Source organism: Manis javanica, chromosome 1, assembly GCF_040802235.1.
Source record: "Manis javanica isolate MJ-LG chromosome 1, MJ_LKY, whole genome shotgun sequence".
NCBI lineage: Eukaryota > Metazoa > Chordata > Mammalia > Pholidota > Manidae > Manis > Manis javanica.
This window is the reverse complement of record NC_133156.1, coordinates 29,188,419-29,207,991: the sequence shown is the minus strand read 5'-3', so window position 1 is coordinate 29,207,991 and position 19,573 is coordinate 29,188,419. Positions and strand designations below refer to the sequence as shown.

The following is a 19,573-nucleotide window of genomic DNA, read 5'->3' as shown; positions in this document are numbered from 1 at the left end:
TCAAATATCTTAGAACAAGTGAGAGGATTCTTCATATTTTTCACAGTTTACAAGATTTCAGGTAATGAAGGAGAAAACAATCTGGCATCACAGCTCAAACTGCTCTGCCAAGCAAACTTGCTTTTCTTTCCCCTTTCCCCAGAGGCCCTGAAATATAAAAAAATCTGTCTGGGAGGCAGTATAGTATAATGCTCGACAGCCAGGACTCTGGAGTCCAAGGGCCTGGGTCTCAAGTCTCAATGACCTTGGGTTTCCTCGTGGCTCCGTTTTAGATCTGCAGAATGAATGGAGTCATGGGGCCTATTGTACAGTTGAAGACAGCATTCATCAGAGTCACACACAGCACGTCAAGCAGTCCCTAACACATAGTAGACATCCCATAAATGCTGTTAAGTACTTAATTCTTTCCCAGATATTGTTTGTAATGGCAACTCTCTTGAGTGAAAAGGCCATGTGCTATTTTTCTTTCTTTTGGTCTCTAAGGATGCTTGTTCCATTTATTTCCATGTTGGAAGTGCTTGGTAGATACTGGTTGATTTAATTTTGATGTCCCTCCCCTTTGCCCTGGCCTTTAGATCCCTCCAAGTGACCCCTGATTTGGGAGGGCCCTAAAGCCCTTGGCTTTTTCTTATATCCGTACTCCCTTACCATATATGCACACTAAATTTATCTTTCTATGTTCCATTTTTGTGGAGATCCTATTCCTTGTGGTACTAGATGAATTAATCACATCATCACATATCAAGCCAATGTGATATATGCAACTCATGAAAGAGACCCCTTACACAACCAGGTTCCCATGGGAATTTTATATTTTGGGAAAAATTGGTGGGGAGTTCCTTTCAAATATATATACCCCTGGCTATCCTCATGACACATGAAAGTATTTGCACACTTTAAATCAGTCTAAACTCTCCATGGTCTCATAAAAATAACCTTGAAATTAACTGCTGTCCTCTCACCATTACTCTTTTAGTCTGCAAGCATTGTTAAAGAACTGGACTGCTCTGAAGCAGTTGTTCATGTGACCAACGTGTGAACCAGGAATATGCACACTCTTGTATTCACAGATACTTGGGCTGTACACAACATCAAGGGCTAGTCTGAGTGATGGAAGCACAGAGCCAGTGTTCATGGCATGGGAGTACAGGGAAAGGATGACCCCAGGTTACCCCACCCCAACTTTAAACACGTCTCCCACTTATTAGAGTAATAGTGAAAAACAACCTTCTCTTCTAAATACTACCCTGGACCCCAAAAGAAGCAATCTTAAACCAAACCATGCCCGCTGTGGCACTCAGTTAATATGCTGGCACACTTAGGAACCGAAACCCTCTAAGTGGACAATATCAGGATTATCAAAAGCCCATCAAATTCAATAGGTTAAATATGCCTCTGGATTCTGTTTCATTAAAAATTTGAAAACAGTGAAAGCAGATCCTTGATGCTTGAACAAGAACTGCTGAGTAAAAAACTGATACCAGTATTAAGGAAAGCAACAAAGGGTCCCTTTGTAGAGGAAAAAATAACTTCATGAAATGATATATGTTTGAAATAAAGTATTTTCTATGTTATTTGAGATTGGCTGTTTAAAATTACTCCTGCATAGAGAGTCCCGTCAACTGCTTCAGGTATGAAGTTAGAAAAAGGAACAATTTTTCAGCCCATTAATGTAAGTCTATATAATATATAAGTTCAAGTAATGGTAAAAATTCTCATATACTGCAATAGGATTCTGGAATTCTGACCCGGGGTAAAGGAAATGGTTAGAACTTCAATTCAGTAGATATTTATTAAATGTGTCCAATATGTAAGCCTAGAATTTAACACCAAGCCTATTTCTGTTTATTATTGTCACTTTGATGTTCTGATACTTCAAGATAGGTTCCAAATTAACAGTCCAAATTTTAGCTTTTTCCATTATAAAAAAAATTAAATAAATGGGAGACTATTGCAAAAATAGAAAACAGAAGGACAAAACTACTATAATTATTTGATGTATTTATTTTAAGTTTATCTAAAACATGGTTCTGAGGTATAATAATTCTATAATAATAGGGTGCCTTTTTCTACTCTGCTTTTTTCTTCAGTTATCATAAAATTTTCTACATTCTTAAATAATTTTCAGAACTATCATTACTGAATTCATAACTACCCAGTTCTAGTATGGTTTCCAATGCTTCCACACTTTTCCACCAATCACTCAATCATTTATTTACTTATTCATTCAATTTCACCAATAGGGTTTAAGCATTGAATTATTATCACAAATGCTGGTCTAAAGGCATATATTGCATTTTATGTTGTTTCCATAAGATTGATATCCAGAAATGAAATAACTAGGGTAAAAGGACTGACATTTTTAAGGCTATTCATACATATCAGAAGACTATTTTCTAAAAGCGTTCTAATGAATTTATATTGCTTCCAGGACAATAGTGTTTCTCACGTCATAATCCCGGATTCATGCGAGACTTGCTTCTTCTCTTTGAAAGGAAGTCACCATCCTATCTATTCTGGCTGATCCATTTTTCTCTATGTCATCAGAATTAAAAACATAAAAATAAAGATCTAATTTTGTCCTGCGTCTGTGCAAACCCCTCAAAGAGTTCAAATTTCTGAAATCACCCATAACTTCCCCTGCCTAACTCATCTACTTCACTCCCACAAGCCTCAGACTACATCCTTCCTCCTGGTCATCAGTTGCTAACTCATAGGTCCCACTTCCATATCCCTGTGCTTTCCTCGTGCCATCCCCTCCGCCTGGACTCGCCTTCCTTCTTGTGCCTAGTACAACCCTCTGTGCTACTCTGTGAAATCTTGCTTGCAACTTCATCTTGTCCTCCTAAGAGAGAAATTAGATCTTCCTTCTCTCCGATTTTATAATAAAATCACTTATTGCCATTCCTAGACCATATAATTTTGTGGTTAAGAGTTCAAACTATAAAGTCAAACTGCCTATTTTCAAACTATCTTGTTACTGTGCACCTGCTAAACAATTTTACAGGACCTCAGTGTTTTCAGTGGTAAAATGGAGATGGGAAGACTACCTCACAGAGTTTTATGGGAATGGTCTTGAGTAATAAACACTTAACACAAAACCTGGCACACTGTGAATGCTAAACTGATGTTATACATTATCAGTTACTCTCTTCACATTTCTTTTTCTTCTCGTATACAGAGGGTTTCCTTGAGAGGAAGGACTACTTCCAAATCATCTTTGTATTCCAGGGTCTGCTTTAGTGCCTGGCACAATGCAGGTGCTAGGTAAAGGTGTGTTGAATGAACAGGCCCACAGCTGGGTAAAGGCATGACTTCCACCTTCCAGAGTTCTCAGCCTCGCGGAGAGCCCCATGTGCCCCAAGAGCTCTCTGTGCCGAGCGCGGTAATGAGCACTGCCCTGGTGGGCTCTGGCTGGGACTGCTATCCCTGGGGGCCCGCACATGAACTCCCCAGAACCTACCAGAAAGGAGAAAGAGAAAGGCCGAACAAAAAACAAAATTAATATACCCATACGCAAGTACACCGAGCAATCAAGTGATCCAGGTGGTAGGATTAAATGACCAGTTCTGAGGGCTTCTGGCCTCTCACAGAGGTATTTTTAAAGTAAGTCTTGTGATGACCAGTCAAGGAATCCTGACCTCATGCCGCTTCAGAGTTGGAGCAAGAGAAAAGTAAGAAAACTAGATTAAATATTTAATGAGAAGGTCTCAAATGATTTTAGCAACTCATGCTCAGTGAGTTTTGGACGTAAATCCTGGTTAAAAGGGTCAGGCCATACTTCCACAATGTGTGTGTGTTTTTAAGTTTCCAGAGCTCATGTGACTTGATAATAATAGATTCCCTTAATTCATATCCACTCAGAAGACAAGACGCGACATTCCTAACAGAGAAACTTGGGTTGGGCTTAATCGCGTAGACCACTTTCTGGACACTGTTTATAGTGTTTCTGCACATTTCCCTTCTATTTTGTACTAAATAAAATGCACAACTAAATATCAATGCCTGGAATTGGTCTCATGATCTCCTACATTCCTGGGGAGAAAAATAATCAATATTCTGTTAGATAAAATTCCATGTAGTAAATATTGGAAAATTAGAAAGATTCTTGGATACAGGGGAAATACAACTTCATTTTGAAATAAGACAAAATTAAAGGAACTACCTAGGGCATCACCTAGAATATTTACTAATATAACTGCCAGGCAAATGTGGCATTCAGCATCCTGGTGAGAAAGCTCTGCTCTTCCTGGGTTCAGCTTATGAGCAGTTTGAAGGTTCAAAGTCACATACACCAAAGTCACTCATAACCTCCCAGGTATACATGGAACTTGAAGAGACAGATTAAGTAACTCAAGATTGAAATTTAAAATCCTACAGGGAATAAAAGAGATGAAACAACTCTTTTTCATTTTCAGCTTGCATTTCCCTTAACTCTTCAAGAAGCACAATTTTTCATACTAGGATTATTTCTCTACTAAAAATGATAATAAACTGGAAATGTCTTTTCAGTGTCCCTAAATGAATAATCACTTAGGCATAAACTTTCAGTAGCTGATGGAAACAAACCTACCTAATTAAAATCAGAATGTTAGAAAACTCTGGTCAGACTGTAATACAATGAACAAATATCAGGAATACAGTTTCAGACCATTTTCAGTATGCAGCAAACATTTAGTAACTCAGCTTTATTAATAATGCTTAATATTACCACATTATTTTCTTTAGCACATGAACCTGAGTCTACTAATTTACCAGAAAACCCAACTTTCTCTCCTGAGATAAAATTGTATGTGATTATGCAGACATTCTAAGCTGGACTGACCCTCAGTGCGATTTTGGCCACATTGAGGGTCAGTCTGGCACAGTTGGCTGGAGTTATGAGTAGAGTCTGTGCTGAAGCAAATTGGCCCACACTGTAGGAAACCTGTGACCTTAGTCTTAATAGCATTGCAGTAAGAAAAATCCAGGGACTATTAACAAAAATAAATCAATGAAGTAGTAGATTTGCTCATTTACAAGTCATCTGCTGAATTAGTAAGCAAAAGGCAGAGATTTTTTGAGATACTGATAAAAGCTCATTTGTTCACATACTTACTCATGCACTCATTCGTTCTGCCCGTTTTTATGAGTACCTTCTACATGCCTGAGATAGAAAAGTGGCCTTAGTCTAATGAGACGAGTGAGAAAAGTGAAGAAAACAACTTTAGCCCAGTCTGATTTATGCTTATTCAAACAATTTAACCAAGTAAAATCTCTCTATATAACTCTTGAACCAAACCAAAATTTAGTAATCAATCTTCTAGAATTTAACCTAAATCAGAAACTTCCTTTAAAGATATATATTTAGCCTAATACTAATAGCATCATCTCAGAAATACAGCTGCTTAATTATCTACAGAATTAACCATATTCAAGTAAAGGTAGCTAAAGGAGTACATAAAGAAACAAATTCCTGTGGGTTAAGTATGCTTTTCACTAAAAACTAGGTTCCTTGAATACAACCAGAGAAATTTAGAAAACACTTGTGGCTAGTGGGCAAATGCACATGAGATGACAGCCTATGTGTAGGGGGGGGGACCCTAAATCCTCACGAAAGGTCAATGATCAGACTATTTAAATATCTTTAACTTCTCTTTTCCTCACCTGTAAAATGTAGATTACAATGTATATTACCCTGAGGTTCTTGTGAGGGTTAAACGAGATATCCACTGTTCTCTGCTGAACACAATGCCTGGCACATACTAAACATTCCATAAATTTAAGTTCTGTCATTCAAGACATACTTTCTGGGATACTTAAGCATTTGAGGTACTATACCAAGGAGAATGAAGTCCATTCCACAGAACAATGCAAAGCTACAATAAAGCAGAACTCTAATTCCGAGCTAGCCCTTGCTGACTCCAGACTGCAGTAACTGTTAGAAAGTCTTCCTTAGGAGAAAGTGGAACTTTTCTCCACATAAGTCCTACCATTTGGTATTAACTCCTGTAGACTTATAGAGCTAGTTAACATAAGCCAGCTTGTGGTCTTCAAATATTTGGAGACAGCTATTGTGGAGACAGCTAAGGTTTACTTTCTTTATACTAAATAGTCCCAGTGTCTTCATCGATTTCCTATATGACAGAGTTTAAAGAAATAAGAGCAAACTCTCCTTGCCTCCCAGACAGCTGCTCACTGTCTTGCAGCTAGTGGCATTAAAGACACTTCCTTTATATGTCAAGGGGTGGAGGCTAAGATCTTGGAGGGATTAGGAGTCAACACACACTTCCCAGTGATACGAGGTCACTCACAATTGCCATTTTGTGCAGGCAGTCCAAACCCATGTCTGCATAGTTACTCTAAGTCCAAGAATCTTGGAATCACTGTTAGATTCTTTTTCTTTTTCTAGTAGACTAAAGAGCCATAAGCTAAAGATATAGAAGCCTTAAGAAAATCTGATTAGGACAGAACTTTTATAAAACAACAATGACCCCAAAAACATATCAGATTAATTATCAATCAATATGGATAAGAACTTCTTGAAGACATTGTCATTATATGCATTGAACATATATTCAATGGCCATAATTCATGATAGTGCAAAAAATTACCACCTGTGTTACTCATGCAACAGCTTCCGCACGAGGTTCCCCAAGACCAGTTTCCTCCATTCCAATTTACTCTTCAAAACGCTTTTAAAAAAACAAAGCTAATTACATCATATCCTTGGATAAAAAAAATCTCCCAGCTTCCTTAGTTGCTTAGATGACAGTATACCAATTACTCACACAGAGAATAAAAATTCTTGCATGCCTTGACTACCCCCAACCAAACCTGCCTTTGTAGGTCTCAGATAGTTGTTATCTCGCTATATAAACTTCACCACAGTACAAGTTACACTCCTAACCCCAGCCAGCTGTCTAACTAATGTGAGCTTTAGGGCCAGGCAAAAAAGAAATGGTCTAATATATCTTTAAAACTCACAACTGTTAAGAGCTGGGAACATGGTGCCACCAAGCACCCCACCTACCATCATCTTCCCCTAACATTATTTCCTAGATCAGAACCCCAGGCCCTTAACTTTTGCTATTTTCTTTGTATAGAAGAATGCACTTCCCCTAATTCCTCTGTAAAACTTCACCAAGTTTAAGACATTGAACCAATGCGACTTTCTCTGTGAAGCCTTTCTCCATATTCCTTAGGCAGTGTGTCTTACTCAATCCTCTAATCCTCTGTGTCCTTGTGGTCTTAGGGAATATCTCTGTAACAGCAGTTACCAATTTGTAATTTAACTTCTATCTTCACAGTTCACTTTCTTCTTACATTATAGGCTCCTTTAGGGTACTAACTGAGGATCTGTGTCTTACTTTCATGACCTTAGAATGCAGCACTGTGTCTGTTACACAATGATAATCAATAAAGGTGTGTTGAATGAATAAGGAAATGGAATGTCTACCCAGTTTTAGAAAAGAAAGCTGATTTCAGTAGTTTCCAAAGTGGAAGTTACAATGGATTTGTTGTGACTGTTCAGTGGAAGTATAATATCCTGACAAATAATAAAAGATGATTTTAGTAGACCCTTCCAATATCCATTTTTAGAGCTAAAGAGATGACATTTTTATGGTCATGTTTATTCAAGCCAGTGAACTAGCCAATTATTATTCTGTGCTCACTTGAAACTATCAAAGATTAAAAAGCAAAAATGGCACATGTATTTATTTACTATCAATTCTTGACCATTACTGGTTTTTCTTCATCTAAATAGTTCATATATCCAGGGTCAGATTTTATTATTTTTATGTTTCCAGGTTGATCTGACAAAGTATTCAGCTGGTAAAATTTTTGCTTGTTTCTATTTATTTGCTTCTCTAATAATAAAAAAACTTTATCTCCTTCAGTTGAGATTCAAAAGTTACTGAAATCAATCTGACAGTCATATTCAGTCTGCAACTACATATTCTTGAGTTGTTATATTCAAGATATCACAAGTGTTTCTTAATTCAAATATTTGCTATATGCACAGTATCTTCCAATATGGCATTTTTGGCAGCTGCTGGAAATCTTTTACCATGTGAAATTAAACATGCTCTTCAAATGTCAAGAAACCTTGGCAAGCAACCAGAATAATGTTCTCAGTTTCCTTAGAATGTGTTGATCTCAACTGCAGATACCTTGACATATGGTAAGAATGTTTTATCTTCATCAGTTCTTTTCTTAAGGCTGCCACTTCCTTCCTGGTTGAGGACAATGGGTAAGGATTTAGTGTCTATGGCTTTTTCGAAAGTGAACATTATTAAGTGCTAATCTAACTGAACCTAAATAAATCTGGACCGAACAATATTTTTTTACTCCTTTTTGTGACAGCACTGGGACTCCCATAAAATATGAGGGACTGGGTGCCTCTTGATTTATTCCATGTTTATTCATTTAATCAAGAGTCGTAAACCCTGTGATTGAAAAACAAACCAAACTGGAGTATTTCTTTTTAAAAACTTGTTTGGGAAGATGGAGGACTTAATTTGGATCAATAGTTCTCAACTTGGGCCAATTTTTCCCCCAGGGGACACAATTTTAGTTGTCACAACTGCTATGATGCTGCTGGAAGTTAGTGAGTAAAGAAATCCACAGCCATCTAATTGTTGTTTTCCCATAAATAATGTATCATTTTCTCTGGTTACTTTCAATATTTTTTGTCCTTATTTTTCAATGTTATTGGTGTCTTGGTTTGGATTTCTTTAGATTCATCTAGTTTAGGTTTTGTTGAGCTTCTTGAATGTGCAGGTTTATTGCCAAATTTGGAGAGTTTTATTACAATTATTTTTTCAAAAAAATTTTTTACACACACTCTTTTTCCTCTCCTTCACACTCTGCTGATATTCACATCAGACCCTTTGGTATTGTCCCAAAGACCCCTGCGGCACTGACCTTTCCCCGCCACCCCCCCTCCCAATCTTTTTCCTCTCTCTGTTGCTCAGATCATTTCTATTAATCTATCTTTAAACTTAATAGAAATAAATCTGACTCTTCCCTCTGGTTAGCCATTCTGCTACTGAACCCATCTACTGAATTTTTAATTTTGCTTACTGTATTTTTCACTTCTAAAATTTCCATTTGGTTACTTATATCTTCTATTTCTTTGCTGAAATTTTTTCCAGCTATTACTTTCATGAGCATTTGACCTTATTTCTTGGAACATTGTTATCATGGTTGGCTTGAAAGTCTTTGCTAAATAATTCTATTTGTGTCATGCAGAATTGTTGTCTGTTGATACCCTGTTCTAACGTGAGTTGAGGTTTTCCAGGTTCTTTGTATGCTGAGTAATTTTGGATTGTATTCTGGATATTTTGAATATTATGTTATGAGATTCTGGGTCTTGTTTAAACCAAATGTAGAATGTTGATATTTTTATTTTGTCAAGAAATCAACTTGGTTGATTCAGGCTGCAAATGCTGACCAGCCTTCCATGGGTTGTGGTTTCAATGTCAGTTTTGTTTGTAACACCTTTGTAGCACACTACTTGGATCTGTCGTGCATATGTAACATCTAGTGGCTTGTCTGGAACCCAGGCAGTGATCTAATCCCCTTAGCTCAGTTCTCAAAATTTTTGGCACTTATACTGCTTAAGATTAGACATGTGCAGCTCGGGGTGAGCTCAGGAGTTTGTAAAGAACTTTACAGGATTGTTTTTTCAATCTTCATACTCTCTGTAATCTCCCTCGTACTTTCTGCTTATTTTGGACCCCCCTCGTTTCTAGTCCTCTGAAAAGAAAGCTGAAAATTTCATTACTCTTCCTTGCCACAGACTTCCCATGACTGATATCCCCTCTGATGTCTCTCTCTTGGGAAGCAGACTGAACCTAACAGTGCTGCTTAAATTCAACCCTGTTATCTTGCTGAAATGCCTTGAAATTTGTTTTGTGATAAATACTCATTATTTATTCATTTACTCTTTACTGAGCATCTGCTATGTGCCAGTTACTCTTTCAGTGAACAATAGAAGGTTCCTTTCCTCTGAGAGGAGACAGGAAGTGAACAGAAGTTAAGTAAATATATGATATTTCAGAACGGGATAAGTACTATAGATAAAAACAAAACTAGGGAAAGGACATGGGGGTACAGACTTTCATGCAGAGTGAGGCAGAAGCCCAGAGAGTGAAGAAAGCAGTAACTGGATCCACCTGAAGTTAGAAGGCTGTTCCAGGTTTTCCCGTTTATATATTTGACTTATCATTTCAAAGACAAGTTGGGGGGTAAGGCAACTGGAACCCACATGCAAGCTGCCATCTTACTCAGAAGTTCCCTGATTTCATGTCTTTTCATTTTAATCACCCTAATACTGTATATTCTAAGCATAGTTCTCAAGTGCATGTGGAGAATAAGGTAATTCTCCATTAATAAACAGTATCTGGGGCTGAATTAGTGACTGGATATAGTTCCCCCCCTCTTTACAGTAAAAGCTGGTATACTTTGGGCCAAGATTTTTTAAGGTTTTACTTTACAATAAATAGTTGTTTTCCTGTGTGTCTTATTCACTATGTTCCCTGAACAAAAATCAGAAATTACACATGAGTAGACAGAAGAAAATAAAAGTAACTTAGATACCTATTTAGAATTATTTTGTTCTATACACTTCCAGAATTTTTTAAACATAAATAAGTTTCAAGTGCTTTTTAACAACCATTCTCAATGTAATTATGAGTTCAACTACTAACATGTGAATGTCAGTACTCCCATCATGCTGTGTGACAAAATGTCCAACATAGCTAACATCAAATTTTTAAAATTTATACCACTTTCCAATGAGAGACACAATATTACCTGCTTCATGTCCCCATTGAAAGTCTTTAATAAAGTTTCTGTGCTCATGTTGAATACTCTCATCAAGTAACTACATTTATAGCCAGATCCATCACACATGTTTTACTGTCACTAAGCAATAAAGGCAATAATAAATACAATAGGCCAAGCACCAACTGCTATTTATTAAGCACTTACTATGTGCCTGCTGTACTGATAAGCAATTTATATACACATTTAAAATACTTTCTAAAATATTTCAGAAAATCACATCATTGTGGAAATGATAGTTTGGTTTTATTTTTAGACTAATGAGCTACCTATAGGGTTAAGAGAACCAGCTAGTAATGTTAGCTTAAACTATTCTCATTTATTTATCTAGGGTCCATCAATAATTAAGCTGTACCTTGAGGCCACCAGCATACCACTGAATTCTTCTGCTACACTGCACTGAAATTGCTTTGAAAAAGTTCCTCTTGTTATTGTTGCATTAGTATACTAAATCACACTGGTAGCTCGCTGCTAATAAAATAGTTTATTTTTCAGGGGATAGATTACTCAGTGGTAAATCATAGCCATGACCATCTAAACTCCAAAAGAGCAAAAGGTAAAAATTTTATCCAAAGCATGAAATTCTAATGCTACCCTTTGATCTAATAATTCTACTTCAAGGAAGTACAGCATAAGAAAAATAAATGTCACAGATGTGTAAAAGATTTAATGCTCTAAAAGGAAAATAACATGGCCACGCAGATAGTGAAACACTATGCAGGCAGAAGTATCCTGTTGTAAAAGATTATTTCTAGATATGGAAATGCTAACAGTATTTCATATGAAAACAGCAGGCTCCTAAGCTATATACATTGGGATCTCAATGTTGTAAAATATATAATGTATGTATGTTTATATACTACACATATACATGCATATACATATACATATGAAAACTGAAAAGATATGGCCCAAAATATTAAGAGTAGGTAGTATTAATACAGGCAATTATTTCCATTTTTATATTTTTTAGTGTTTTCTAAATTCAGACAAAGAATGTATATTTTTATACTAAAAAGAAATACTCATTCAGATTGGTAGCTTTCAGATTTTTTAAAACATATGGACCTTTTCCTAAAAGACAAGGTTAGAGCCTTAGAGATCTGTAGTGAACTGGTATCTTTAATTAACTTATATTAAACCATCTGTTTGAATATTAACTTATTTTAGATGGGCTAATGAAAAAAACATTTTTACCCCTGTGAAATGTCTTTGTTTTCTTTAACACTGGGGTATTGAAACAGAATATGATTGGCTTTGATCAAAAATTTTTAAAAAGCACACAAATTCCCAAATCTTACTGGTAATCTCTCCTTCCTTTCAGATTAGGCCACACAATCAACAATACCAAAATGGGTTAACTGAATTCCTGTCAGTCTGAATCTCAGGACCTATGGTATTTATGGCAAAATCAGGTAATTCTCAATGGCTTGGGGCCTGTCTCTGCTGCTTGAATCCCTGCCCATAACTTGGATGACTGACAGATTTTGCTGTGTCATCCAGAACTCTCGTTCTTCAGGATTTTCATAAAAAAATTAATAAGGCCAGGAACCACAGTGTCCCATTTTCAGAAGTCTCTGACCTATGCACTGAGTCACAGCTCCACTTCCTACTGAATAACTCCAACAAAGTGATAGTAACTATGAACTCTCTGAGACTTACGGGCAAAGACAAAATGCATACCAGCCAGCATGGTTCTGCATCTTATATTTCTGAGTCTTCGGTTTCCTCATCCCTAAATGCGGATTCTAGTACCTGTTTATTGGGCAGCTGTAAGGAAGAGTGAGCTAATGCATGAAAAATATACAGCAGAGTGCTTGGTGCACAGTTAGTATTCAGTTAAGCGGTAGCATACAGATGTCAGCATTACTGGTGAAGGAACAAAATTAATTATACTTGTGCAGCACATATTTAGGCAAACCAAGGAAGGATAGAAACATTAATAATTTGAAACAATCCATGGCAAAATGACAGATGTCAAGATAATTTTAACAACCCAGAGATGATTTAACATATCCAAATGTTACCATTTTATGGTACTTCCTTTAAACTACATACTTTTATTAACATTCTTAAAATTGGAAAATAAAATCATGTGATAAGGTGCTTAAATACAATGATTACCACAAGCTGGCTGTGGTCTTTCCTGCATTTGTGACTACTGGCATTAATTACATTTTTAAGCATAGCGTATGAGCTGCACGTTTCTTGGCTGTAGCACCACACTGGATGTGGATCACTCTCTTTCAGCATGAATAATAGAAAGAAGGCAGCAAAAAGATCTCACCACTCTGGGAAGGAAGGCTGGGGAACAGGGCAAGAGGCACCTCACCACCCCTCGTTCTTTGGGAAAGAAGTGAGGTTTGATGATGAAGCAAACCCATGTGTGCTATGATTCTCCAATTTCTGGCTGTCTCCTAAAACAGCAAAGCAGAACTTGAGAGTTAAGAGCACAGCCCTACTCTGTTCATGTTTACACTGTCTGTATCTAACCACGGGCCTGGAATTCAATACCTCTTATGGTTGAATGAATGAAGAAATCAACGAAGCCTCAAAGCTAAGACTCTTCATAAGAAATAGATGGAGGGGACCTGAGAGTCACAGAGGGGTTGGCCAACACATGTATTCACCAGCTTAGTCCTTGATTTCCCATGAATTGTTGGGGTGTGAGGACCTGAATTTTAACTCAGCTCCAAGCACGGATCCTGTGAGGGCATTTTGAGTCCACTTACAAATATGGTTCGGAATTTCACAGTGTGATGATATATAAATAACATGTGATGATCTGGGTGTGTTTATCACAGCTGTGCCACACATTTTCCTTAGAATGAGGACACATTTGGAATAATGTCTACTGTAATCTCATATTACATAATTATTACAGGCACATGGAATAAGCACTTATATAGATAATAATAAAGATAACGGTCTAGTTAGGACTTACTAAGTCCAGAGACTGGCCTAAGTGGCTTTCCATGTATAATTCATGATCTTCCAGACAATTATCCGAGATAGGTTACTGTATCTATTTTATAAATGCAGAAACTGAGGTTTAAGAGGTTTACAAATATTCCCAAGTTCAGTGGCAAAGCCAAGATTCATACCCAAAATATCTGATTTCAGAGCTTAAAAGATGAATCACTATATTATTCTGACCAATAGGCTTCATTTACAGCTCTAAAGGCCTAAATCTGAAATAAGCAATATTTGAGTAATTGGGTTCTGTTGTTTTGTTTTTAAAAATCTCTTTTTCTACCTGCTGAAAACTTTGTCAAGCACAGACAACTATTTCTATTAACTGGTTCTGATGGGATTAAAATTTAAGCCTGAAGCTGTTCCCTATACCTATGCATGGAATTAGGTATTCCTATAAGTATCTTGCTAAAAAATGCTCCTATAATGAGCTGCTCCAAAGTCTCTATTTGACAGAACAGTCTCTCTATCACTAACTGAGGTGAATACGATAGAGCTGTTTAAGAGACTGAAACTGTGAAGCACCCAGCATCTATCTAGTTCTCCAGATAGATGTGGGGACAGTTTTGAAAAATAAAGACATCTCAAAATCGTCTCCCAAGAAGGACAAGCATGATGCTCACTGAAGATTCCACAGCAGTTCTAGAGATCACTCCAGACTGGATCTGATGATTTCTTTCTGTTCTGATAGAAAATACGCTTCTGGAACCATAATAACAAAAGAACTGGAGAAGAAAAAGGCAGGGTGTTGGGGAAAAAAAGCAGAAAAGTCTAGTCTTGCTCTTTAATCTAAAGGGACCTGGACTTGATAAATATGTGTCTGACCTCCTGTTCTTTCAGATAACAAATGTGTCCTCGTGGGTTGGCCTGGCTCCTCAATAAGCTCCTGTCTCTCCCTTTTGCCTTCTGCCTCTCTTGTCCTTTCTTTTCCCAGCAATAATATACCTGGCGAGGTGGGCTATGTAGTCTGCTGGGTTTGCTTGAGGGAGGTGGGACTGGGCACCTGTGGTTGTCCTGATTGATAAGTCTCCAGCCGGGCAGCAGTGGTTTGGTGTGAGAATACCACTCATGCTACTAAATGCCAGAGTAACCAGGAATTCACTGTAAAAAGGCAGTTTCCAGGAATTATAATTCTTGAGTCACAGAAAATCTGGATAAGAAGTCTTTCTAGGTAGCAAGCAAGCAGACACTGTATTTACTATAGATTCCCCAGACCCTGTCTGTCTTCAAGAGCCAAGAACTTATTCTCCCGACTACTGGGAATGTTGGCTGTTGAAACTCACAGCTGACCCTTCTCTGGGCATTACCCTCTGGAATTAGCCTCCACCAAAGGCAGCAGCCTCACCCCAAGATTTCTCAGCCCCTCCCTAAAGGCAGCTCCAATCCAAAGACAAATCAAAGGGGAGGCCTCCTGGCCTAGGCAGAAGACAACTTCAAAGGGTCATACCCCGCTTCCGGGGCCCCAGAGGCTCAGCTTCCTTGGCACAGCCCAGCCTTCCCCACTCCCTCAGAGAGTGGAGAGCACGCCTTCGAATCTGGAATCATCTCCCAAGATCAAAAAGCAAGTAAGCAGAAGAGCTGGGATTCAAATCCAAATCTATTTGACTCTCAGCCCTATGTTTGCGGCAACTTTATCAAACCGTTGACTTGGATTTACAAAATACAAATCCTTACATCTTAGCAAAACATACAAAGTCCCTTTTTATTCTGACTGTCCTTTCCAGGTCAGAGCACTCACTCCCACACAGCGCAGGTCCAGTCACAACAAACTCTTTGCTTTCCCTTCCCCCTCAAAGAGTTCACTGTGCTTGTCTGCTAGCTGGCCGCCCCCTTCTCCTACAGGTCTCACTTCAAGTGGCCCCTCCCTGGGAAGAATTTCCTGACCCCTCAGGTAAGATTGGGATCTACAGCCTTCAAGCTCCCATAGTGGGCTGTATGGCTCTTTAACGTTAATTACTGTAATGAATTCCTGCAGGCAGGGAAATGTCTTTTAACACTGCTTTCCCAGCCAGGCATTTTAAAGATGTTTTGTTGGAAGGATAAATGAATGAACTCAACTGAGGTGCTGATCTGAGGTCCTGGCTGAATAGCTGCTTGAATCCCCATAACTGGGAAGCATCATATAGTGCCATCCAAATTTGGATAAACTATGACATCCTTGAACATGAGGATTAGTTTTTCTTCATCTATGTTGCCTTCCCAAGACCTAACACCATTTCCTGCTCATGGAAGATGCTCAAAAAAAAAACAAAACAAAACAAAAAAAAACCCCTAAACCCAATGACGAGGTCTTGGTGGAAAGGCTGACATGTGAGAAAATCATTTCATTTTCATGGCTCAGACTCAACTATTTTTAAAGATAGAAAGGATACTTCTCTATTTTTTCTCTTCTTAATATGCTCTTATTCCAAATTTTGAGAATTTCTCCTTTGTTTCCAATGTTTCTTTTCCCATTTAATGGAGCAAAAGACAACCTAGAGTTTGCTAAGTTCCATTTCTAGGCCAGAAATCAAATCTAATGTGGACACATCAAATACAACCAAGGAGCTTTCCAGCTGGCCTAATTAATACTACATCTTTGTTTTAAGGGGTCCCTTTAAACATAAATGTCATTAATCTACAAGGTGGTTTCCCCCCCTCCCCACTTTCTGAAACTAATTACTTACTGAATAGAGGTACAGACACAGGCACCAAATGCCACAATTACAAAGCTGGGAGGGGGTGGAGAACCCTTGTCCTACAAACATAAAAACCGAAAGCCAGTCTTATTGGGCAAGTAGCTGCATTCTCTACACAGGAAATGGTCCAACTTTGTTATTGTTCTGCAGCAAAATGTCCAAACAACAAAAAAATTGCTGAGAGTTGGCTGAGAGTACTAACAATGATAAGAAGCCTTAAAAGCCCACTTTCTATTTTTTTAATAGATTTGGGAGGGAGGAAGCTCTCTGGCATGTCAGGGGCTGCATTTTCTGTGCCCCACGGAATAGTTTTCATCTCACTCTCTCGTAGCCTCCACTGCCCATCTGGTGCGAGTACAAAAATACTGTGGTGACATTCTCCCAAGAGAGCAGCACATGTAGCCATCTTGTTCATGAGTCCAAAACACAGAATGTAAGGCTACTCCCCTCTGGTCTGGTTCTTCGTAACTGCAGGCAGTCCGTTCTTAAGGACAGAAGTGCAATTTGTGGCACTTCTCATTTCAGAATTCTGCTCACACGTTGTTCAGGTCACAGAGTCAGTGCTTCACAACTCTGTAAGTATGCCTGCTCAGCTTTAACTTTTTATTCTGTGTCTTTAAAATATATGTTCACTTATTTATTTATTACCTAATATCTACTGAGTACAATTACGACCCTTCTCAGGCCTGGACATAGGCAGAGTGGTCCCAGGAAAGCACTGCAGCAGGACTGGCGGTCGGTACCTTTTTGAACATCCTGGTGGAATCCTCACTGATCTGCATGAACCGCATGATGACGTTGTTCAGATAGATGTCACTCAGGGTCACATGGTCTCTGTTTTCCCTCCTCACTTGGTTCAAGAGCAAATACAGGCAGTTCACCAGAGACAACAAGTTCTGGTCTTTCCTAAGAAGTGAGGAAAGGCAGAATTACCATCAATTTCAACACTGCCCCTACACAGCTCAGAGACGTCGCCGAGGCAATTGAGGAGTCAGATGGGTATCCCTGCTGTTCTCTCTGTTCTGGGCATTGCTCGTAGTGGGACACTCAGCTGCCAGCACGACAGCCTTCCAGGCTGTGATGGCACCGAGCCAGCAGTTCCCTAGGCTTGGAAGGAAAAACCTGGACTGAACGTTCCAGGTCAAACCCATACTCCTGACAAAGGCCAGGAGACTCTAACATACTCAGGAGGCCTTCAGCTTTAAACACCCCATTGAAGAAAGTACTGCATGTTTATATAAAAATTTGCTGACTACTGCCTCACAGAGCCTGCGGTTTGCCACTGCACACAAAGTCTGCTTTGAATGCCCAGTCTGCTGTTGGAAAACACCTGGCGAGGTGTACTTTCCATGAGACATAAATTTGAGGAATAGTTATTAATCTCCTGATATATAACCTCCAGCCTCCAAGAAGTGTTCCTGGGAATCAGAACTTTGTAACATTGTCTCAAGGTTCATAAATAGGACCAAGAGGTACACTGGCTTATGGGCTAATGCCTTGCTACATGTCCTGTTTAAGCCCATTAAACTCCTTCAGATTTATAAGTACTTTGTTTTATTATAGATAATAAAGCTAAAAGTGAGTATAATCCACAAAAGAAGACTCATAAAAAAATCTTAAAAGAAAAACTCCACGCTCAAAAAAATAAATACTATGTTTTTTTGTTCTTTTACTTTAAAAATCTAACTGTAAAATGGCAAAATGGGGCACTGGTACATCCTAACTCAGGGACACTGTGCCTTTTTATGAAACATGTTATCATCTTATTCATGATCACTTATGAGTCTGAATATTTATTAAATTAGGAAAGAAATCATTAAGTTTGGTCTTTCTGCCCTTAAGTCTGTCAGCTTCAGGATTTAATACCCTATCGAGTCAAAACCCTCTCTAGAAGAAAGGGGGTAGACTTATGATGGAAGTAGGAATGGCTGTAGGGGAAGAAACCCCTGCCCTGGGGTCCTGGCACTTGTACCCTTGAACAAGCCTCCCATTCTCCCCACTGGCACACTAAGAGTTACATCCCCCACCCAGAGAATGCCATTTCTTCCCTCCAAGCCATCAGACAACAGGCAGTGGTTCTACAGCAGACAATGAGAGCCTTTCTGACATTTTCTATCCACTCAATCCAAAATTTAACATATATTTGGTGAAGAGGAGAAGGAATGTTGAGTATATACCCTAATACCAGCTGTCAGTCACATCAAGGACTTTGTCACGTTTCTCATTTAATGGTCCTAAGAATCTCATTTTACAAGTTAGGAAATAGAGGCTCAGAAAGGTTAAGTAATCTGACCAAAGTCACACAGTAGAGCCAGTATTCAAACCAGGTCTGTCTGACTCTTCAATAAAGACCGTCTTTGATTTTTTCCCCCAAGTCCTTTCTGTAGACTTATTATCCATCTATCTTCAGCTCCTATTCAATAATAAATTTACTCTAGTCAAAGAAAATTCCAAGCTGCTTACATTTTGATGAAAACAAGTGAACAAACCAGGAGAAAGAGTGAGTTACTGATCGACTAAGGTACATGGGCCCCTGTATGTTTTCAGTTCACAACAGATTGCCAGTATACAAGAATACATTAAAAAATATTTATTGAATGGATGAATGGGCTCTCTTCTTATCTGCAATCACTTTTAAAAATGGACCATTAGGTGTGCATGTAGTACTGATTCCAATCTCTGTCAAGTACTTTGGGTATCTGTTCACCCTGGGAACCATCACTAAGATTTATTTCTATGCTAGAGCAATACTAGAGATTAAAGTCACCCGAAAGAAAAAAGGTATTTTGTACCCAGAATAGTTCTGCATTTGCCTCTGTAAAGGTAACAAGGTCTAGTCCCACCCTACTTTTTATGCAGGATCCAAGACCATGGGAGGGTATAAAATGAATATGTCAAGCCAACGGTGAGTTTTTCTGCAGCCCCAACTGAGCAGACAGGCCTCCTTGCTGGCACCCTGTGCAGGCAGACAGGTGGTTTTCTGTTTTATCATCTCACCAAGCAGAGTTCTGCTCACCCTGATTGTGGGCTGGGATGCAGTACAACAGGGCTGGTGATGGGGAAGCCTCACCTTCTGTCCCCACGTGGGACTC

At 38.5% G+C, this 19,573-nt stretch overlaps 1 protein-coding gene across 2 annotated transcripts in view; it reads right to left on the bottom strand.

Annotated features, from left to right (window-relative positions):
- Positions 1–19,573, bottom strand: part of LOC108403881 (SLIT-ROBO Rho GTPase-activating protein 2B-like) — a 114,056-nt gene that overhangs the window by 79,031 nt on the left and 15,452 nt on the right. For both annotated transcript variants that reach the window (XM_073231090.1, XM_073231083.1), the window contains one exon: positions 17,225–17,387. In XM_073231090.1, the coding sequence (XP_073087191.1) occupies positions 17,225–17,387 (163 nt within the window). The remainder of the gene's footprint in view (positions 1–17,224; positions 17,388–19,573) is intronic.